This window comes from Eleutherodactylus coqui, chromosome 8, assembly GCF_035609145.1.
Source record: "Eleutherodactylus coqui strain aEleCoq1 chromosome 8, aEleCoq1.hap1, whole genome shotgun sequence".
Taxonomy (NCBI): domain Eukaryota; kingdom Metazoa; phylum Chordata; class Amphibia; order Anura; family Eleutherodactylidae; genus Eleutherodactylus; species Eleutherodactylus coqui.
The window spans coordinates 73,351,847-73,376,643 of NC_089844.1; the positions used below are offsets into that span (position 1 = coordinate 73,351,847).

The 24,797-nt window shown below is 40.4% G+C and overlaps 1 protein-coding gene across 1 annotated transcript in view; it reads left to right on the forward strand.

Moving 5' to 3' along the window:
* Positions 1 to 24,797, forward strand: part of LOC136577882 (dynein axonemal heavy chain 11-like) — a 386,682-nt gene that overhangs the window by 94,911 nt on the left and 266,974 nt on the right. The window contains exons 16-20 of the mRNA XM_066577801.1: positions 4,573 to 4,731; positions 4,819 to 4,941; positions 6,361 to 6,483; positions 10,466 to 10,690; positions 20,569 to 20,660. Coding sequence (XP_066433898.1) covers positions 4,573 to 4,731; positions 4,819 to 4,941; positions 6,361 to 6,483; positions 10,466 to 10,690; positions 20,569 to 20,660 — 722 coding nt within the window. The remainder of the gene's footprint in view (positions 1 to 4,572; positions 4,732 to 4,818; positions 4,942 to 6,360; positions 6,484 to 10,465; positions 10,691 to 20,568; positions 20,661 to 24,797) is intronic.

Below are 24,797 nucleotides of genomic sequence, written 5' to 3' on the forward strand. Positions count from 1 at the left end.
TGACCTATTGACTGCAATCCCTGCTAGCTGTCATAAACTGCCCCTGCAGTCATACCGAGTCTGCCGTCACACGGCCAAACATCTGACCATTGTTTGTGTATTGAATCCCTCACTCTCCACCCTGCCATACCGTGCACATCTCCAGCCCTTTACCTTTTGTATCCCCCATTACTTGTAGTATGTAAGCTCGTTGGAGCAGGACCCTTCCCTATTGTTTCCACCAACTGATTACGATTGTAACCGTGGTTCTGTAATTTTTTGTACTTTTGTCTTTCTGTATTCCCCCTGTCTATGTAAGCGCTGTGGAATATGTTGGCTGCTATACAAATAAAGATTATTATCATTATTATATTGCACATTTTTATTTTTTTAGCTTTGTGAAGAACTTCACATAAGCTGCATAAAATCCTGAATGATGATCAGTCAGTATAAATAGCAGCCGTTCAGTACTGAACGGCCGCTGCTAAAGTGAATGGAAAGGGGAGGGGCAGAGCGAGGAGTGAAATCTCCTCCAGCCGTCTTGAGCCATTGCTGGACGCTCTGTGAGCGAGCCAGCGATACTTGCTTCTGTGCAGCAGCACGGGAGTGATTACACACAGGGACGAGTGTCAGGCATTGTTTCCCCGACATTCGTCCCGTGTAAATGGGCCTTAAAGGGGTTGTCTCGCGAAATCAAGTGGGGTTATACACTTCTGTATGGCCATATTAATGCACTTTGTAATATACATCGTGCATTAAATATGAGCCATACAGAAGTTATTCACTTACCTGCTCCGTTGCTAGCGTCCCCGTCGCCATGGTTCCGTCTAATTTCGGTGTCTTCTTGCCTTTTTAGACGCGCTTGCGCAGATCCGTCTTCTCCCTTCTTCTCCCTTCGGCTCCGCTCGGCAGCATTGGCATTTTGGCTCCGCCCCCTTGTACGCATCATCGCGTAGCTCCGCCCCATGATGTGTGCCGGTTCCAGCCTCCTGATTGGCTGGAATCGGCACGTGACGGGGGCGGAGCTACGCGATGATGCATACAAGGGGGCGGAGCCAAAATGCCGATGCTGCCGAGCGGAGCCGAAGGGAGAAGACAGATCTGCGCAAGCGCGTCTAAAAAGGCAAGAAGACACAGAAATTAGACGGAACCATGGCGACGGGGACGCTAGCAACGGAGCAGGTAAGTGAATAACTTCTGTATGGCTCATATTTAATGCACGATGTATATTACAAAGTGCATTAATATGGCCATACAGAAGTGTATAACCCCACTTGCTGCCGCGAGACAACCCCTTTAAGTATGTGATTGCTCAGATGCCATAGGGGGTGTAGAGTTGAACCCAGAAACAATATGCCCTCTCCTGTATAAGAAGACTCCAGTTTTTATAAATGGCACATGGAAGGTGGAGAGCCCTGTTACAGATTTTGCATTGGGGTGTACAGTATAAGGTTTAACAATCCCCCACGTCTCTGACAGCTAAGGTATATGAAAGTCATCTATTCTACCAGTTTCCACTGTTCATGGTTCACAGGAAACAATTCAATGAGACAATCTGACAGTCAGATTGACTGACAGCAATAGTTGGTAGTAAATTCATTATACTAATTGTGAATTTTGACTGTGACACATGACAGATTCTATCACAATATGTAGATTTTGACTACAAAAGGCATTTGTATTACCCAGATTTGTTCCAATGATATGAACAAATATAAAAGTTTCTTGACGCAAATTTCTTTGTACACCTCTCATTCTTTCGTAGAATTAATAATTAAACTTTCATCAACTCCATCACTGTAGGGCTTTGTATGTGTGGTACAACTAAAGTTCAAATAAGAAGCAGCTGAATATTTTTTCTTTAAAGGCAAACTATATAATTTCTTCTGACACTTCAATCTTTATAAAGAGTATTTCAAAGAAGTGCCACTTAACAATTAAGTGAAAAGATCCACTTATAGAATCCTTGTGCTAATTAGTTGGTAATTATTTGTAGCTTTTTAAGTTCAGGTGATGGATGGAAAGAATGTGCTATCAGTGTTAATATTGAGTAACCCGAGAACATTAATTTTCATAATTACAACGGGGGAAATTTACAGAAGTTTCAGATTATATGGTTAATACAAGTTGTTTGTTGTTGTTCAAATTATGGTAATTGAGTACCAACAAATGTCTTACACATTGATTTTTCCAACCACTGGTGAATATACTGTGATTTCAGATGTTTATTTGCAATGGCATTATCCTCATTGCTCTTGAGGAGGAAACTCTTCCCTGGTGGCTAAACTCGGTGTTGTCCATCAATGGCAAATTTAAGAGTTGTGTACCAGGCTGGAATGCCTTTTGTTAACTATGAGCAGCATTTACGTTACCTGTTATCTTAAAGTGGTCATACACATTAGATGGATGTCAGTCAATATCGTTAACCTCAGCGGAACCAACTCACCTTTTAATCTGTATTAGATGTCTTAACTCTCACCCAATGGCAGATGTTGAGGGAAAGAATGATCGTCCAAGTTGGATTTCAAAATACCTAATCCTTTGTTCTCACAGTAGGTATGCCACCATCAGAGGTGTTTGGCAGCAGCTAATTCCCCTCTCCCAACTAGAATAGCTGTTGGCCAAGCAAGCAAATGTCCAACTATTATCTGAGGTGTACATCATAATCGACTGTGCTCTAGAAATACCATTATCAGGTGATACCTGCTGCACAAACTAGGAGGAGGATGGCAAATAATAGATTTAATACATTTTGAGTTGAGACAATTTTATGAAAATTACTAATGTCCCACATAGGATACCATTTTTAAAAGAATGTGTCGCCAAAGTGTTATTCATTTTTAGTATTAGGTAATACAAATATTTTGCACTACTTCGGAGTTAATTACTGTAACTAACACTAAAGACGTCACAGATTTCATCAATTTATCCTAATCAGAATGGATGGGGTTGTGTGTTTAGTAGAAGCTCCACCTCAGTTTTACTCTCCACTGTTGGACTTGGGATCTTAATAGAGAAAATTCTTTTGAAGTCGTGCCCTCCATCTACAAGTATAATAAACATGTTCATGTTCACTTTTTAATTTCATCTTTATTGCTATCATTGCATTTGTGAATCAACTCATAAGAAATAAATATTAGAGGCAAGTGTCAGGCTTCAAAGTAATCTTAAAATGGGATTGTCTTCTGCTAAACGTTTGTCACCTATTGTTGTTTCATTATCTGGGCTTACCGAAGGATCCTCTAGTTCTCTGGAGATCCATTATGACTCCTTTATCTTTGTAAAATATATATAATTTAGTACTTTCCTTTCCACTTAATGCTAAAAACAAATGGACCTATCCTATGACATCACATCTCAACTCAAATACACTGACAGATGTTCTTTAAGGCTGTGTTTACATGGCCGATTTCCATGTGGGATGTCTGTGCATTACAAGATGAACAGAAATCGCACATGAAAAGAACCCATTATTTCTAATGGGTTAATTTACATGAGTGATTGTTGGTTTGCAACAATAATGTGAGATCGAAAAACATCCTACTTTTGGGTGATTCTGTTTAAAAATCGTCCATTATTTCTTATGGGTTTATGAAAAAATTGCATTGTACTCACATGCCACTCATATGTCATGCAATTTGCATTTTTTTTTTCATTTTAACTATTGGAACCATTTGCGATTTTTCATGAGTGTGAAAAGCATGCATCTGAATGCAAATTATCACATGTAAAACGAGTACAAAATAAGTCCGATTTCTCGGACCAGTATTGCACCCACCCGCCCGTGAAAATATACCATAAATCAGACTTTTGTAGAATTAGAAGTGGAATATTTCTTGGAATACTCTATGTTTACAGGATAAGCAGTGTTTCCCTATAAATAGCTCAGGACATTAGTCATAGGGCTCCAATAAGTATACTCTGCTTTTTAAAAGTAAAGACTAGTAATACTAATATAAATGTTATTTGCAAAAAATGTTGGTAAATAATAAATATTTTGTGAGCTATTTTAGTTCATCCCAGTGATGAGCGAACGTTGCAAAAAGTTCAGTTTGGTCCAAATTAGTGAACCAGAAGTTCATCAAAACTCCTAAAACTGGTATAACATTGTCTAAGAGTCATAGAATCCCCAATATTCAGGACTAGTATTGAGTGAACCGAACCCATAGAACCCTTTTTTGGATAGAGCTTTTCTAAAAGCTCAGGTTCAGGTTTCTGACTAACCAAACTTTTAGCAAAGTTGGACCTGAAACATGTCTCTACTGGTTCGCTTCACTCAACACTAATCTCTATTATTATATATAAAAAAATATCCGGAAATTGTGTTTTTAAGCAAAGTGGAACTTTCTACTGATTTTTGATTCCTGTGGGGACAAGTTTGCATTTATGTTGGACAAAGTTTTTAACTGTGTAAATCAATATGTAGAAAATTGAAGGGTATTAGAAACTTTCAAAAATCTGTGCTCAGGCCTCAATCAGCCCTGTGGTCTTATATGGGCACAAACCTAATGGGGAACATTTCTTATGCATAAATAGAAAATACATGTTACAACTTAAACTTTATTTCCTTACAATATTTACTTTTTGTTTTAGGAAATGAAGACCCTTGATAAAGAGATTAGACCCTGGGATGTCTATTTAGGCCTGGAGTCTACTGTCAAAAATCTTATAACTTCTCTGAGAGCAGTAAATGAGCTGCAGAACCCTGCTGTCAGAAAGAGACATTGGTTGCAGCTAATGAGCAAGACCGGGGTGTGTGTCCATCAGTTCTTCCTGTTCTTTTATAGATATGTTAAACCCGCCAACTAGTGACTTGATGTTGTGTTTTCTATCTCTAAGGTGAGGTTTATAATGAATGAAGAGACTGTCCTTGGGGATCTCCTGGCCTTGCAACTGCATAAAGTGGAGGATGAAGTAAAGAACATTGTGGACAAGGCAGTGAAGGAGATGGCAATAGAAAAGGTAAATCTTCTTTATTGAAAATGTACACCAGGTTATTTCATTTTCACGGTGTGTAAAGATCGCACCACAGAAGCTCGTAGTAATGAATGTGATTCCAAAGCCCAAAGCAAGATATTTTGCGGTAATCATAAATCATACATCTGAAGCATTGGCATGACCGGTATGACTGCACAGAGGGCAATATCGGTACGACTGCACAGACTGCAATAATTTTTGGCGGTTTTTTTTAAAGTTGAGTTTTAAGGCTGGACTTTCATGATAGGACCGAGTCACTTGTATCTTCCTTTAAAATTGCAATGACTTCAATCGCAATCGTGTGTACATCTAAAAAGTTCCAAGAAGTAAGGAACCTTGCAACCATTATAACAAATCTGATTAACATTTTTTCCTTATGAAAGCATTGACTTGACTAATTTTGCTAGAAACTATGGGTAGCTTAGTGTCACCGTAGAGTCCTAGAATAATATTAGGTCTTCAGAACCAGCTACAGCAAGCTCAATGAGATTCTTTGTGAGTACAGCAATATAGTTGAAATAATAGAGCAGGACAACTAGTCTGAATGCCTAATGCTCTACTTTACAATACTACTGTGTTTGAGTACTGATCTCAGGAACTACATTTGGAGGTGAATTATATAACACTAGGGCACCTATGCACAGCTCGAACAGAAACCGTGTCAATATTTGGCAGAGCCTGAAACTATAAAGTTTTATTAAAGCTGTTTATTAAAGGGATTCCGTCATCAGGTTCATGTTGCCAGAAGCACATGCAGTATGAACCTAGGACAGGTATCTATTACCCCGTGTACATTTTATTCTGAAACACTGTAGCATTTCAGAAAAAACATACTTTGAAATTTGACTCTGGATTGGAGACACGGGGTTGGGCTGCACTGGGCTCTCCCTGCCTTAAGCATGTAGACTGACAGCTCTCTCCTATACCCACAAAGGAAGAGACTGTCAGTCTTCGTGCTGCAGGCAGGGAGAGGCAGGCGCGGCCTGCCCCTCTGACTCGGAGCTCCATTTCAGACTCAAACTTCAAAGCATTTTTTTTTAATGCTACAATGTTTCAGAATAAAACCTACACAGGGCAATAGACATACCTGTCCTGGGTTCTTGCTGCCCATGGTTTAGGTAGGATAAACCTGATGACCGAATCCTTTTAAAGCCATGAGTAAAGCCATAAAGTATTTTAACATTTGTCTGTCTTGAAATTCCTCAATACGGCCTAATTTTAAAATGTCCATAATATTAACAAATATCACTATCCTGGTGGCCCATGATTTGACATGGTAAAGTATTCTCTCAGGAGACATTCACTTGTAGGAACTGCAGATTACTTGGACAATGTAGAAGAGAGCGAACATTGGCAAATTCTCCTAATGCTAGTATTCTCATGCATTCCTGTATTTTTGCTCAGGTTCTTGCGGAGATGAACCATACATGGAGCACAATGCAGTTTTCTTATGAGAAGCATCAGGCCACTGGAACGCCATTATTAAAATCAGATGAGAACCTAATAGAGACACTTGAAGACAATCAGGTAAATATAATACAGAATTTCCTTAGAAGTAAAATATTACTTTATCTGAGAATGTGCCACTAGACCTGAGCTTGACAGCTTATATGATAGGGAAAATCAGCAAACTCTGAGGGGGCTCACTGTCGAAATACTTTTTAAAATATATTAATTTACACCTAGCACCATGACATGCACCATTTTGTACAATATTTTGTACATCAACCTTCACATAAAGAACCTTGCTCAGGCACTTTGGGGCGTGGCGTATTGCAGTTGAGGCCTACGTAAATATTTTCAGCATTTGATGTAATGTACTCATATAATTGATTCAGAGTTTTGTATGCTGCTAAAGCCAATTTTACGCAGTATTAATATGGGCACAGTTTAGTATCCATATTATGAATGTAAAATCTAGACCTCTTCGTAGCCAAACTTAGATTGCCATAGTTCTATAGTCGAGAAGACTTCCTGTTGCAGCCACAATATGGCTGCTAAATTTTGGCCTTGTGAAAACTGTCTATGAATAACTGAAATGTAATATAAAAATGGATTTGCTATTCACTAGATTCATTCTAGATTATCTGTATTGAAATATATACAATTGTGCTGCAATGTTCTATTGGTTATAGCATATAAGGTAAATGTAAGCAGGAGAAAGTAGTCATCAAATGAGCAGACATGTTTCTAGGCTCCCTATTGGTCACTTTATGCAAAATAGTTGAAAATGGTGGAGCGACCTCAGTAGAGTATGCAAAAAATAGGAATTTTTCAAATGAATTTATTTTTCTGACCGCAAACCAAAAATGTAAAGCTACTGATATTCTAAATATTTGTGACTTAACACATTAGGAACTAAGGGTACCTGGAACATAAGACATCAGGGACCTGGGTACAAAAAGTGTGTTACACGGTGCTATCTAATGACGTTGGATCACGGTCTACATAAAATGCAATAGCGTTGATCTAAAAGCTTGGCAACAAGAAGGCTACGTGTAATATCAACTAAAGGTTTAGCAGTATTTACAAATATTTATTTGTCCTCAACCCCTAATATAAATATAATTAATAAGCAATGACTCTGGTTATATATTTGAGTCCATTGCCGGTGGCCCATTTGGTGGAACTTACAATGGAAAACTACTTCAGCCTTGCTGAACAATATATGAAAGAAAACTTTGCTTTTTTTTTAAGAAAATCAAAGTGACTGTGTCTTGAGCTTTCTTAAAAATATGGTAATTTTATAAAGTCGCTCGGACCCAGCTGTGACGCTTGACAACATGCATAAAGTGCAGGGACACTTATGGGAAAGTGCTTGCCTGTGGTGCCTTATTGCTTAAGTATGTACAACTGCTTCTGCTCCTGTTTGGTTTGAATAAAGAATCAAGAATCAGAGCAAAGTTGCTCGGCTGATGGCTTGGAGCTGAATACAGCCATCAGTTCCATTGTGAGGAGCTGCTTCGAACAAATGAGTGTGGTTTTTAAGCAGTTAGCATTTTTCACTTGTTTTGCAGTTTTCTTTTTTTAGTGCACATTTTCTCTCTTGAGTACCACACTATTCATAGGTCCCAGAACACAGAAAATGGACCTCTGTGATCAGCAATTCAATACAACCCTAATTTCAGTTTCGTTTACATCAGTAGGGAGTATCTTGTTGACTTTGGCAAAGTCCAAACTCGCCTGTTTTAAAGAGAACTTTAGTCGTTTTGTGTTGGAATGAGCTGCGGTATCTTGGTTTTGTTTAAGTTCCTCATTTTTGTAGATTATTAAAATGATGAGTGTTTTTAATTTTGTTTTTGTTGTCCTCAAGAGCCCAACTGCAGTATTTGAAAACAACTTTCAGACTTCAGTCTTTAATAATTACTGAAAAATCAGTGCACCGTGTTTCAGTTTTGTGAAGGCAATAAGTAGAGGCTAAATTTCTATGTTGAAGAACGACTTATGGGGCTGGCTCACAAAAAAATATTGTTTCTAGTTACACCCAGCATATAATCCTAAACATTTTTTGTATTTACACTTATTACAAAAAAAATCTAGCCCCAGATATATCAGGATTAATGTTAGAATAGAGCCACCTACTATTTTCTATTAAAGAGCCTTTCTGTGTCCAGTCCACCTCAGTGTTTCAAGGTAGACCCACCTACTCAGGCTTGCTTCAATGCAGTGTAGCCGTGAGAGAAGCAAAACTGAGTAGGAGTAGCAATCACTGAGCTGGGCACAGAATAGAGACAGAAGGTGGTGCTATTCTATTATTAATCCTGGAATATCTGGGGAGATAAACATTTTTTCTAATAAGTGCAAATGCAAAAAATGTGTATAATTATGGGCTGGATTTAACTATACACAATATTTTTTGGGAGACAACCCCTTGAAATTATACCATGTAGTGAAGGGCAGACAAAAGACAATCCTAAAGCCTTGAGATGGAATGAATAACATAACCATGCCTGACACAAACCGACATTAAAGGGGTTGTCCGTCCATTTTTTATTAAGGCTCAGAATGGTTTAAAATCATAAACTAAGTTATGTTCATTTTACTAATCCCCTGCCTCTCCTATTTTGACAGTTCCTAGGATCCCTAATGGTCTCTACTTTCTAGTTCCTATTTACACTGACATGTGACCTCTGGAGCCAATCACTGACTTTATTCTAGTTCCTGGTACCTCTCAATATGGACATCTGATCACGACAGCTAATCACTAGCTACATTTGTGACCTGCTACAGCCAATGACTGACTGCAGCAGTCACATACCTGTGACGAAAGAGACAAGAAAGTAAAGACCAGCAGGAGACCTGGGAATCATAGAATGGAAGCAGCAAGGCTTTGGTAAGTATAACTTATTTTATACCATGTTGAGCCTTTTTAAAAAAAATGTAATGGATTGGTCAAGCCTTTTAAGCCAGTTTGCTGTCAAAAGCTGTCTTGGGGAATAAATGTAATGTGTCCTACTGACAGCTTCAAGTAGGCCCCATTGTCTACATGAGTCTTGCCTAATGGCTTACTCTGCCCCTGTATATACTCAAAGATGAACATCTTATCATACAGCTAGCACCAAGTAATTCATCATGCTAAGGAGGATCTATCATGAGAACGTGCACCCTATATATAAATGGGCAGCTTACGGGTGATTGACTAGGAAGAACATCATGACCAAAACTTCAGAAGCCATTGACTACCTACTATTCTGTGTTTTATACGGCATCTGTTAGATGCATTATATTAAATAAGTCTGCCCTGGTGTCAGATTATTTTTAAGCTGCCCTTTAGAATGGCAGTTGGGAATTTATTGTTCTTGGCAAGACAGTAAATTGTTAGAAAATGGATATTAATAACTTCTGTTGAATTGTTTCGGTTGGCCAAACAAACACATAATTATAAATCTATGTATCATTTGTATATGCCATCATTTTATGATTAGTGGTGGCCCAACCTCTTGGACCTTCACTGATTTTCAGAATGAAGGGGACCACAGTACTGATTTAGGGTCTTTTTACAGATCGCTCCTGTGCCTTTACATAGGAACCAGCAGTGAATAGAGGTGAAGCAAGCCGGGAATCATTCCAGCTTGCCTGCCTCCATTCACAGTAAGCAGGCCATCATTCATAGATGAACGACTGCCTGTTTACACAAGCTGATCTGTCGTTCAGTTTTATGTATGCATAAAATAAATGAACGAGAAGCAAACTGATTATTGTTCGTCATTCAGTCGGGGCCTGCATTTACATTGAATGACAATCGTTCAGATTCCTGCATCCAGTGGGCTCACAGTCAGTCCCATTCATATGAAGTACCCTGCACAGTGGGTGGCCAGGGCATTGCAGCACAAGGAAAAGTGTCGAAGGGGATGCAGCACTTTATCCTCTGTGCCTCTCCCGAGAGCCACTGAACATGTCAATATTTTCAAAAGTTGTGAATTAGAAAGTGTGAACACTGCTTAAGAATAAAGTTGGAATCTCTTATAAAGAAGACCGTGCACAATGCTATTGTGATTTTATTTTGCAGGTTCATTTGCAAAACATCTTAATGAGCAAATATGTGGAATTCTTCTCATTGGAAGTGAGCAGTTGGCAAAAGAAATTAATGGTGGCTGACATGGTTATATCTGTCTGGCTAGAAGTGCAGAAAACGTGGGCACACTTGCAAAGTATATTTGCTAACTCAGAAGACATTAGGAAGCAACTTCCTGAGGATGCTAGGAGATTTGAAGAAATAGACTTAGATTTCAAGGTATGCCACTCTTAGTCTTTATATCATATCTAAGGTTTGCTTTGTATGGTTAATGTGCTATGTAAATAGTCACATGCGTAGAAAAGAGGGGGCCCTAGAGGAACAATCAAAATGGGCCCTCCAATGTGGTGTCAAGTTCTGCTTCCAAGACTGAGGAGTTGATGTTTGTTTTCCCAGCACACCCCTCTTAGTGATCCTTGGGACAGCTTCTCACCCCTTTTCCCCCCCCCCAAAACTCAGTTTCTCTGGACAGGAGAGGCATGTATAGGTTCTCAACACTAACGATGAGCGATTAGTGGAATAATCAGCTGATTTCGTAAAAATCATCGTGAATCAGGATGGTCAATTCTAACTCCCATTGAAGTCAATAGGAGTAAAAATTGGGTTCACTAATTTGCCCTTCATATGCAGCCAAAGAGCCTATAATTGCATGGTAATACAGCTACGCATCTGGAGAACACTATGCTTTTCCCAGAAATTGGTCAGAATATTGTATAATGGTGTATGGGTCAATCGTAGCACATGAGTGTCACTGAAAACAAAGAAGGCCCACATAGAGTATCCTAGATCAGAAATTGTGCCAAGGAATACAGTAGGTGTGCTGCTTGTTTTAAAAGCAATGTCATAAATCTTACAAGGATAAATTCTGCCAGGTGAAGAGAACACTCAGGCACGGTCCTGCTCTAAGGAAGAGCTGTAGAGCTACCAAAAATGTCACTATGCAACACAGTATGTGTGCTACTTGTTTTAAAAGCAATTTTATAAAGTTTGTAAAGGACTAATTCCACCAGGTGAACAGAACAGTAAAGCATGACTATACTCCATGGAAAGGCAGTAGAGCTACAGCTGTTTCTTGTGCTTTAAAAAAATAATAATTTTGGGAGGTGGAAACATGGTAGAAGCAGGAGAAGGAGAGCAGCAGTAGTTCCACCAGCAACTATATCTTGATGGTAGAATGTGCTCCTCATGGAAACATGAGAGCTGTAGCTTCGTATTTCCATATTGACATATTTCATTTGGGGGGAAGTAGGGGGAGGAAACATGGTGGTAGCAGGAAGAGGAGAACAGCAGCACCAGCATCACCACCTTGAGGGCCTTGGTCTTTGATATTAATCTGTGCTCAGTCATATGTGAATAAAAATTACTAAAATGATAATTGATCAGTGGAATCTGCCGTGGGGATGCAGAAGTCAGATAAAATCCATGCCCGTTTCATTTTTAGAAACATTAGGTGAGCCACGTTGTCTGTGGAGAGGCTGATGCATCTGTGAGTTTTCACACCCCCAGCTGTGCTGAACACACTTTCTGATAGCACACTGGCAGTGGGGCATGCAAGCACCTCTAACGTGTTGTGCCAGCTCTGGCCACTCATCCAGCTTATACACCCAGAAGTCAAAGGGGCCAACACCATGTCTCAATATATCCATTCGGGAGTTGACACACTCTTGGACCATCATGGATAAGTGATACCTATGACTGTGATTCCTACCCTGTGCTTTTGCTGCAGGCTGCGATGGGCTGAATAAAACTATACCAAACCTCTGCTAGACTTCCCCTGCCATTAGTGGTGCTGCTCTGGCAGCTTCCTGCTTGTCCGTCATGAGCTATGAACCTATGCAGAAGTATCCTCACAGCCATGTGGAAATGCTGTGCTTAGGCTGCTTAACAGTCTGTCCGGATAGTGCCACATTTTGAAGGCCCTCTTCACTGCCAGAATGAGATTTGTCATTTTGGTCTTATACCTGGGATCAGTAATGATGATCTGATGTGTTGATGTGGGCTATGCTACAATCCTTCTGCAAACACTGCAGCATAAAAGCACTCATATGCCTCAAAGTGACTGTGGGTGATGGTTGACATTCCTCAGAGTCAGGCCTGAGTATCCTATGGCTGGTCTGTGTAGATTAGTTGGCATTAGTAATGGATAGAAGTAGTATTGAGTAGCCTCCTTCCCTACCTCTGGACTTATATTATCCCCATTCCCTTTCCCCTACCATACTTCTCCCACAGGTAGAGAAACATGTTAGAGAAGCCGCCCCCTTTATTACCCCGAAAACACCCTCCCTGTGGTGTTAAGTTATTGCAGACTGGCCAGACTTTATTAGAGATTGGTACTCTTTCTTCCTCGTGTGACAACATGTAATTGTCCCCGAGGCCCTGTAGCAACTGTTACAGCAGGCAGATAACATGGATGTTCATGACTGACTATTTTGGTCCCTACTTCAAACATAGCAACATAGTATGCTAGGCTGAAAAATGACAAATGTCCATCCAGTTCAGCCAGTTTCCACCCTCCGTCCTCCTTGTTGATTCAGAGGAAGGCAAAAAAATACCAATGAGGCAAAAGTCAATTTTCTGCATTTGGGGAAAAATTCCTTCCCGACTCCATAATGGCAGTCAGAATAATCCCTGAATTATTTGAAAAGTTCCCACCTAACTCCAAGTCCGGCAGTTGAAAGATCCCCGGATCAACAACTTTTCTGGTTATTTAATGTCTATATCCTGTAATATCATAGTGCTCTAAAAATACATCTCGTCCCCTCTTAAACTCCTCTATCGATTTTGCCATCACCATGTCTTCAGGCAGAGAGTTCCAAAGTCTCACTGCTCTCAGTAAAGAACCCCCTTCTGTGTTGGTGATTAAACTTTCTTTCCTCTATATGTAAAGGATGCCCTTTTGTTACGGTCACAATCCTGGGTATAAACAGATCATGGGAGAGATCCTTGTATTGTCCTCTAATGTATTAATACATAGTTATTTGGTCACCCCTTAACTGTCCAATTTTGGTATTCCAGTCCTCCTGTTCCGTTTATTAATTTAGTTGCCCTTCTTTGAACCCCCTCAAGCACTACAATGTCTTTCCTGAGCACCGGTGTCCAGAACTGTGCACAGTATTCCATGTGAGGCCTGACAAGTGCCTTATATAGTGGAAGAATAATGTTCTCGCCCCTATACCTCTTTTAATGCACATCTAAAACTTTATTTGCCTTTGCAGCAGCTGACTGGCATTGGTTGCTCCAGTTAAGTCTACAGTCCACTAGTACCCCCAGGTCTTTTTCCATATCGCTTTTCCCTAGCAGTACTCCATTTAGTGTATATTGGTGACATCCATTTCTGCTGCCCATGTGCATAACCTTACATTTATCAGTGGTTTAACAAAAGCCGCAGGGCATCACAAATCACCTGTCAGGGTTAGAGAATATCTATTTCATACAGCCATTATAAATAACAAAAGTCCCTCCTATAATATATAGCAAACAGAAGAAAAGAAAACTGGAGTGCAGGATTTATGAAAAAATATATATATTTATTACATATAGAAAATTCATATAAAGAAAACACACAAAATACACACAAGTATAAAAACACATTAAATCTAAAAAAATCCCCACATAAGCATATGAACTTCTGAGAGCATCATACAAATCGAAATAGATATATATCACTAAATATGTCCAGGGCAATAGCCATCAGTGCATCTGCAGTATAACCCCCATCAAGGAGAAAAAGACAAAGTGCATGTTGTAGATAATGCAGAGAGTTTAAAATATCTATTAGTAATCCAAGACTCCCTAGGGTTCCACCATAGTGTGGGGACCAAGACCCCCTGCCATGCATTTCCAACAACCTTCTTCAGAGGGGTACTGCCATCCACAAATTCTATCCCTTAAATCGTGTCCAAGCAGTTGAGCACACGTGTTCATAAGCCACGCCTCTTAGAAACACCCCTACACCTTCTCACAGCAGCCTTCCTTCATTAAGGATAGTACATCATATGTAAGGGTGTACCAATATGTCGCTCATTCAGGTTAATGAATATATATAAGACTGACTTAAAGGGGTTGTCTCGCGGCAGCAAGTGGGGTTATACACTTCTGTATGGCCATATTAATGCACTTTGTAATATACATCGTGCATTAATTATGAGCCATACAGGAGTTATTCACTTACCTGCTCCGTTGCTAGCGTCCCCGTCACCATGGATCCGTCTAAATTCGCTGTCTTCTGGCGTTTTTAGACGCGGTTGCGCAGTCCGGTCTTCTGCCTGGTGAATGGGGCCTCTCGTGCCGGAGAGCTGGTTCCGCGTCGTCATCGTAGCTCCGCCCCGTCACGTGTGCCGATTCCAGCCAATCAGGAGTCTGGAATCGGCAATGGACCGCACAGAGCCCACGGTGCACCATGGGAGAAGACCCGCGGTGCATCGTGGGTGAAGATCCCGGCGGCCATCTTGGAGAAGGAAGAAAGAAGTCGTCGCAGAGCGGGGATTCGGGTAAGTAATATATATATATATTTTTTTTTTTAACCCATCCCTTGGGTTTGTCTATCGCCGAACGGGGGGGGCCTATTGAAAAAAAAAACAAAAAACCCGTTTCGGCGCGAGACAACCCCTTTAAGTGGACTACATGCAGTTAAAAACATGCGCGAAACAATTATGACATTATAACAACCTTAATAGCAATCTCTGTAAGAGAAAGGGGAGAAAAACAAACAACAAAAAGCTTCAAAATGGGAACATAAAGGCTGGTTTAGACGGGCCGATGATCGCTCAAACGACAGTTTGAGTGACAGCTTTGAGCGATCATTTTGCATAAACTATTAAGTAGGTACTCAGCTACTTAAGTACCAATTAGGTGTGTAAATGAAGCCTTCCCTGAAAGCAGTTAATAGCCCAAGGCTATTATCTGCGCTCAGATCCTTTGTTCTCCATGGGGAAACAATGCTATCAGCACTCCCCATGAAGAACTTCTGATAAGAGTGAAGGACGATTTTTAGGTTGGACTGAATTTAACGATCAGCTAGCATTGCCTTAAAAGCGTACGATCGGCGCACATTTACACGCACCGATTATCGCTAAAACAAGCACGACTAGCGATTTTTTTTTTTTTTTAGCGATCATCGGCTGGTGTAAATGGGCCTGTGTAAGTCAAGACAGTTTTTGAGAAAAAAAAGCGAATAAGTAAAAATACAGGACAGTGAATAAAGCGGAGATAATTAAGTGTATATAAAGCCTATGATGCATGTTGTATAATTTTGTATCGTCTGCAAATATTGATATTTTACTCTGCAGCCCCTCTATCAGGTCATTGATAAATATATTGAACAGAATGGTGAGCTCTCCAAGGCAGTGGGTAGTGGAAATTCTTGTGGCTGTTCATACACATTGTGTTGAGGTTGTTGACATTCTTGCCACGTTTTAAACATTTACCGCAGATCTTGACCACTTTTCTATCATCAAGTGCCATTTCAAAGAATGCCCTGGTTACACAAGTCCTGTGAGAAGACCTAGCTGCAGGCCTGATGTTGGTGCTGCTACGACTAGTAGTACCTGAGGATGGTAGCACTACCCTTTTGTTTTTCTGTGACATCTTACTCACTTCTTTGGCAGGGTGATGCCCTGGAACGTCTGCCTCTTCCTTCTCCCCCTGTGAGCTACTATGATGCTTCTCCATTTCTCTTCATGTTAGATTGAGTACTTCATCATCTTCCACCTTCTCTTTATCATTCTTCTCCTTTTGAGTGGACTCTATGTCACAGTGGGTCCTGCGGGCTGGCACATCTGTTTCCACATTTCCCACAGTACACATTGCCAGTGGAAGACTGACCATGTGCACTGACCCACCATCAGTTGGGTATCAGAACATCCCTGCCCAGCTGACATCCTGACTATGAATGATCAAACCGCTTGTAGCCAACTGATGCAGAATGACTGCTGTGTACCTGCGACTGGGAGGAAGAGGAGGTGGTACTTGAGGCATGCTGTGTCATCTTCTCTATGACCTGTTCTGCATGCTACGGATGTAATGCATAGGGCAGAACCACTTCTAAAGAATAAAAACACAGAGGTGAGAAAAAATGCTCAAGGATATAACTCACAGAAAAAGAAGCAGATACAGGATATATACTACATGAAAGGCTTGATCGCCATTTAACCTGGTAGCAGGCCAGATTGCAACATAGAGGAGCAAAAATGTTCATGTGCAGACTGATTGAGCAGCCACTCAACTTAATCCAGGGTAGGGGAGGGGTGACTGCTAACAAACCCAGTCCGCACAATATGAACCCATACCAAGATGACCGCCATAGATAGGTGCACCACACATACAGGCGTACAACCCACACTGACCTAAGCAGTGGATTTCCCTGCATAAATAAGTGTGCCACACTGACATGCCATCCTAGGCTCCTCCAGCATCTATAGCAAACTGCACGCATAGAAAACACACACTCATAAATGCGGGTGTTAGTTCGTTTTTTAGGCCCAAAACACGTAAGCTGGTGCGCCACGGCAAGGCCACTGCACATATGCCAGAACCTACGCTATCTCACAAATAACTACATAAAATCACAGAGGTGAGAAAAATGCTCAAAGACATAACTCACTGGGTTGCAAATAATTCATAGTGCCTGGGCTAGCGACTTTGAACCTCGTCTGAGTCCACAAACAGAAAACTGCAATATTCCCCACACTAAAGTGTATTTTTTCTGGCTGCTCTGCTGCTATCTACATTAACAGCAGCAGAAATATACCCTCTTCCAATGTATAGACCACATTTCGTTAAGGCATATAAACGTGATGCAGCAACTTTCTCTGCTACCTTGAATAGAACCATGTTTAAATTCTCTGCTTGTATAAAGACTTTCACACCCAGCAGCAATATGTCCCCTGTAGAATATCTGCCGCTGCATCACATGACCTAGCTATATATAACATAGGCACAGTGTAATCAACGGCCATTTTACAGATGAGCACAGGACAGAGAAGCTGCATCACATTTATATGCCTATATTTGTCCCTATTAACGACAGACCATGTGTTATATAGGCATATAAATGTGATGCAGCTTCTACACCTAGCAGCAATATATTCCCTGTAGAATTAACAACAGACCACATTATATGCCCAGTGTTTTCCCATTCAGCATGTATTAGTGACACATATTTTCCCTGCCAATATGCATAACCTTGCATTCATTGTTAAATCTCAGTGTTAAATCTTAGTTGCCACTTTTCTGCCCAAACCCCAGCTTATCCTGATTCATTTGCAACCATATACGATCCTTAATTATTTTAAATAGTTTAGTATTATCTGCAAATATTTTTTATTTTACTGTACAATTCCTCCATAATGTCATTATTATATATATTAAAAAGAATAGGGCCCAATACTGACCCCTGTGGTCCCCCACTAGTAACGGTGACCCAATCAGAGTGTGTACCATTAATAACCACCCTCTGCTTTTTATCATTGAGCCAGATACTTACCCATTTACACACATTTTTGCTTAGACCAAGCATTCTCATTTTAGATACCAACCATTTATGTGGCACAGTATCAAATGCTTTGAAAAAATCGAGATATACAAGATCGAATGACTCTCCCCAGTCCAGTCTACAACTTACCAACTTGTAGACCCTGATCAGGTTGGTTTGACAGGAGCGACCCCTCATAAACTCATACTTATATGGATTTATACAGCTATTTTCCTTGAGGTCCTCCAGGATAGCGTCTCTTAGAAACCACTCAAACATTTTACCCACAATAGTAGTTAGACTTACTGGTCTATAGTTTGCAGTTTCACTTTTTGACCCTTTTTTGAATATCAGCACCACATTTACTAGGTGAACAGACCCAGTCACTATAGAGTCCTTAAATATAAGAAACAATGGTCTGTCTATCACATTACTTTAAGGGGTTCTGACATGAGAAAAAAAAAATTAACTTACCTTGCCTGGCCAGGACTGATTGTCAGGCATGTCCCCTCCGTCGGGCATCCTCTTCTGTGGCTTCTAGAAGCAGAGCTGGAGCCGTCAAAATGACCGCTTCCTGCTCTGCTCTGTCTGTGAGCCACTTGTGGGGTGGAGGAACGGGCGCCACATCACAAGCAGTGCTTGCTGTGGGCGGCCCGTCTGTCCTGGCTGACCTGCAGGATCTGCGCGTGCGCAGTGGAGAGGCAGCCCTGTCCTGACTCTTGTCAGAGGGCACCTGTCTACTGTGCCTGCGCACAATCCTGGAGGGGGGCCCATCCTGGCTCGTCTGCGGAAAAAGACTGCCTGCTGGGAGATGCCCCCGCTGCACAACATCAACAGAAGAAAAATGTAAGTATAAGGTTTTTATGTTTTAACAAGCCATAAATTGTGGGTTCCCTGTGTCCATTAGGCAGACCCGGGAACAATGGCTGTTAAAGCATAAAAACATTATATGTGTCAGAACCCCTTTAATTCTCTTAGGACCTGGGGGTGTATGCCATCTGGACCTGGCGATTTGACTAGTGACATTTAATGAAGAGTTTACTTTATCACTCTGCATTTCACCTGACATTTCATTTTCTTGAGTGAATATACTGACGAAAAAACTATTTAACAGATTTGCCTTCTCATCAACATCTACAATTCTTCCCCTCATTACTTTTTAACGGGCCAACACTTTCCATTGTAATCTTTTCGCTATTTTGATAATTGAAGAACAATTTAGGATTAGTTTTACTCTCTTTGATAATAAGTCTTTCTGTCTCTTCCTTTACTTCTTTTATTTAGTTGTTATATAATTTATTTTTCTCTTTATAGCTTCTTAGTGCGTCTTCGCTGCCTTCTTGTTTTAGCAGTTTACATGCTATCTTTATTTTGTTTATTGCCCACTTTACTGCTTTATTGAGCCATATTAGTTTTCTCCTATTTCTAACCCTTTCATTCCTGTAAGGTATGAACTGCTTACTATGAGTATTGAAGATGGTTTTAAAAATGTCCCTTTTATTGTCTGTACTCTTTTTTTCTGAGGACATTGTCTCAAAAAATAAAGTTAAAGGGGTTGTCCCGCAAAAGCAAGTGGGGTTAAGCACTTCTGTATGGCCATATTAATGCATTTTGTAATATACATCGTGCATTAAATATTGGCCATACAGAAGTTATACACTTACCCCCTCCGGTGCTGGCATCCCCGTCTCCATGGCACCGACCGAAGCCTTTGTCTCCCTCGATTAGACGCGCTTGCGCTGTCTGCTCTTCTGTTCTGTTGAATGGGGCCGCTCTGGCGTGCTCGCACCACACAGGTCTTCTGCGCATGCGCAGACCAGCTCTCCGGCGCGAGCACGCTGGAGCGGTCCCTTTAAGGGCTTCTGTAAGCTGATTGAACTTTGCCTTCCTGAAGTTTAGTATTTTTGTGCCCCCCTGACAAAACACCATACTGAAAGACAAGTGGAAATTTATTGTACTATGGTCACTATTGCCCAGGTGCTCCCCGACCCGAGTTCAAAATGGCCATCCCCCTGGTTGGGTCCTACAGAAGTTGGGAAAGGTAACTATCATCTAAGGCTTCATCTATTTGCCTTAGTAATATATTTTCTGTGGCTTGTGTTAGATTTGGTGGCTTATAGCAAACCCCTACAAATATTTGATTATTGCTTTTCCCTCCTTGTATTTCTACCCATAGAAATTCCACTTGTTCATTTCTTTCACATATATCATCACATAGTATGAGCTTTAAACAGGATTTTATGTAAAGACAAACCCCTCCAATTTTCCATATTTTATGATCCCTCCCGAACAAACTATAACCCTGTAAGTTAACCACCCAGTCACAGCTTTCCTCCAACCAAGTCCCAGTTACTCCCACTATGTCATAGTTTTCCTCAGACATTATTACTTCCAGTTCATCAGCATTATTGGTCAGAATTCTAGCATTAGTCACCATACAGGTTAAAGGAATTTTGTTAAAGTGTATCTCTATTAACTGTTCTGCCAATTCTTACTATACTAACCCCTCCCACTGCTCCACCCCCATTTTCATTACATAGTCCCAGACAACTGTCTATACTATCTTCCCATCTATCTCTATAAAATATAGGGAAATGTTCAAAACATGACTATATGTTTTTTTCAGGAGCTAATGAAAAGCATCATCAACACCAACATAGTCATTGTAGTCACAAATGAGCTAGGACTACTAGAAAGATTGGAGGCTCTTCAGCAAAGGTTTGTATTGGTTGTTTCTGCTGGTAAACGTTTTAATTATTTGTACATTTGAATTCATCATGTCCTGTTATTTATCTTTTTACCTCCTTATTATATGGTTTATAGTTGACAAAATTAGCTAATCAATAGAGATGAGCGAGCATACTCGTCCGAGCTTGATGCTCGTTCGAGTATTAGGGTGCTCGAGATGCTCGTTACTCGAGACGAGCACCACGCGGTACTCGTCTCGATTAAACGAGCACTGACCATTGAATTCAATGGAGCCGGCAATACAGCCGGCTCCATTGAAAGCAATGGTCTGCTGGCGATCGCGGGATGAATTGTCGGGAAGGGCTTAAATATATAAGCCCTTCCCTGCAATTCATCTAGAAATGTGAGTAGTATTCAGCAGCCGGGGATTTAAAATCCCCGCCTGCTGAATGAGCTGCCTCTAATTGGTCACAGCCTGACCAATCAGAGGCAGATCTCACTCACACACCCATTCATGAATTCATGAATGGGTGAGTGACTGCTGCCTCTCATTGGCTCAGCGCAGGGACCAATCTGAAACGGGCCCGATCACAGGAGCGCTGTCCAGCCCATTGAATTCAATGGAGCCGGCAATACAGCCGGCTCCATTGAAAGCAATGGGCTGCCGGCGAGCGCAGCATGAATTTTCGGGAAGGGCTTAAAAATATAAGCCCTTCCCTGAAAATCATCCAAAAATGTGTAAAAATAAAAAAAAAAATATATACTCACCTTGTCCGTGCAGCCGGAGTTCAGCCGCGGCCAGCCGGCAGTTCTCCTGAACTGCTCTAAATAGTATTCAGCAGGCGGGGATTTTAAATCCCCACCTGCTGAATGGGCTGCCTCTGATTGGTCACAGCCCTCACCGCCAGCTGCCGCCGGCCCCATTGAGCGCATATAGAGAACACAAGGAATCGCAGATAGGCGCGATCTGCGATTTCTTGTGTCCTATAATTTATCGGACAAGCGCATAAAAAGCGCCCATGTGTCCGATACCATTGCAAAGCAAGGGTTCTATAAAATCGCAGATCGCATGCGGAAATCGCGCGAAAAATCACCCGTGTGACCGAGGCCTCACTGCAACCCATTATCTGTACAATTCCACTGAAAAACAAGTTAAAATCATTTATGGTGGAAAGATATAAAAATAACAAAACTAAAATAATGAAGCTACGGAAATGTGAATACCCTCCTATATTTGAGGATGTTATTGTGTTCAGAATTAGCCAATCACATTTAAACTTATAATAATTTGTAGTCAGTATACCACTGCCATTATTTACAATGATTCTGATTTGTCCCATATGAAGGTCAGCTGTTCTACTAGAATTTTCATGACATTTTCTGAGTTGCATTTTTTAGCAAAAGCCATGGTCCATAAAAAGCTAACAACATATCAATGGGATCTGATTGTTGAAAGGTATCAGTCAGGAGAAGGGTAGCAAAACATTTCCAAGGCATTACATATACCATGGAACACAGTGACAACAATCATCAAGAAGTGGATAAAATTTGGCACAACAGTGACATTACTAAGAAAAGGATGTCCCTCATAATTCCAAAAGGTATGTTTGGCACAAAGCCAACACTGAGCATCACCAAAAGAAAACCATACCTACAGTGAAGCTGGTTGAGACAGCATTATTCTTTGGGGCTCTTTCTCTACTGCTGGAACTGGAGCTTTAGTCAAGGAATGATGAAATTAATAAGAAAAGTTCCAAATATCAGTCCATTTTAGCACAAACATTTAGGCCTCTGCTAAAAAACTGAAGATGAAGAAGAATTTCACCTTTAAGAACAACAACAACCCAAACACGAATACCATCCATTCCAGAGCACCAAACATCTAGTATCAATCCTACAGTGTAACACTAGACATCTCAGGTGGTTCTTCCAAAGTTGTACCTATCTAAGCAAACCATGCATATCATCATTAATCTGGGTCCATGGATACTATTAAAAAAGCCAAAGAAAGTATCTATGCCTCATTGTGGATCAATAATCATCATACTAGCGTATATGCAGACAGCGCATTAACACAACAGATTAAAGGACATTTATAGTAAGTAGCCCATGTGCCACTTACATGTAAAAAAGAAACCCATGGAACATACATATAAAATAATACCTGAGAGTGATAATCAAAAAAGTACTTTATTATAATACCGTCGCAGAAAACAACCAACTACATATAAGGTAAGTATACGGCAAAGTCACATAAAAATGTACTTTATCAAAAGGCAGTTCACGGCCCCCTAGAAAACATTGTGGGACCCCCATAGCTCATTCCTATATATCCATAATCATTGAACGCACTGTTTTTTAAAGCAGTAAATCTCTGCAACAAATATCGAACCATAAACCTATCAAGAAGAGATAGAGCCGCCAGATCACTTGCAAGACAACATGCCTCCCTATAGAGGGTTCTTAGTTAGTGCTGTTTTCAATGGTGAGCTCTGTGGTCATGCAGCTCTGGGGTCCTGGGTTCAATTCTGACCATGGACACCATCTGGGGTTTAAATATTCTCCTGGTGTCTGTGAATTTTTGGGGGGGTTCATTGTCTTCCAATAAAATTTTGCTCTACTGTATATAAGTGTTTTTGAGATTGGAAAACTAGATTGTAAGCCTCTTTGGGGACAGAAACTGAGGTGCATGAGGACAGTCATTGAACAGTGTTGTAGAATACAACATGAATGAATAAATAAATGAATAGCCATGCGTGAAGGATGTACATTATTTAGGACTTTTCTTGTATTTCATGACTGGTGTTCCTAACTGCAAAATCAGATAGACATGATATCTGTTTTATTTCAATATAACTTTTCAAGTTTATTGTTAGAAAAACCACAAAAAACATGAATGTGTGCAGTGCAGGTATACTGAAGAGAACTGTTTTATCTGCCGAATAGAAGTAGGAATATGTGTGCAAATAAAAAATGGTTTAATTAAAGGATAACAAATGATTGCAATTTATCTTGTACCAAATGAGACTTGTGCAACCAATTTTTACAGAGAGCTGAAATTTTATGGGTCATTACCTTTTCGGTCTCATATTAAAGGTAAATTAGCTAAGGATTTAATCTTATTTGAGAATGCAGATACCGATCATTGAAACGCAGTCCACTTTTTTCCACAACATATTTATGTTATGTGATTTTTCTTTTTGCCCTAGCATTGGGGATCTTTTGTGCTACAAGTCTACACTGACAATGTGGCTATGTTAATAGTTAATTAGTATAATAAGTGTTTGTAGAAAAAGGAGAAGTGCAAAATCATAAACGCATACATGATTAGTACATGTAGACAGTGCTTAAAGGGGTTTTCCATGTAAGATCACATAAAAAAAAAAAAAAAAAAACCCCTGAATATCCAGTTAAAATAATTGCAATATATGTGGAGAATATTTTTATCCTTGTCTTATTTTCTTCTCTTTTATTAAAATCCTGGATCCTGGCTTTTTTGTTCGTTTTCATAAGAAGACGGAGCAATTATTTTATCTAGAGAAAGAACAAAAAGCTGTGTTAGCAATCCGGACTATGATCCAATTGTAGTCAGACAACTGTAAGCATCCACATTATGGCCACAATACACATAAGTCCTCCAGTATTACTGAACTGTACTTAGATCCCCAAACAGTTAGGTAAGTCCAGTTCAGTAGAACCTTGGCAAGTCCAAATATTGTGGTTGCAAAACAGCGGCTACAACGTTCCTCTATTAAAGGGGCTGTACAGTTGTAAACTATTGTTGACCTATCTGTAGGATAGACCATCAATAATAGATCAATGGGGATCTACCATCCGGGATCCCAGCTAATCAGCTGTTCACGGGGCCAGTGTGCATGACAAAATGGTGCAATTTGAATGGAGGAATAAAGAGACTTTCACGTTTTGCACTATGTATGCTGCCACTCGATTACTATAATGGATGATTATTATAGAGGCCTAGGGTTCTGTCCTCTTGTTGGCTTTCAATACCTGTATTATTGCCTCAGCCTGTTTGGCTTTCACGTTGTTGGAGTGTCACAGACCTTTCTGCATACATTGGAAGGATCTCCAGCATTGTCATCGAAGTGAATGGAGCAGTGGCGCTCCTATATGGCCTCAACCACATCAACTTGGTGACTGACGAAC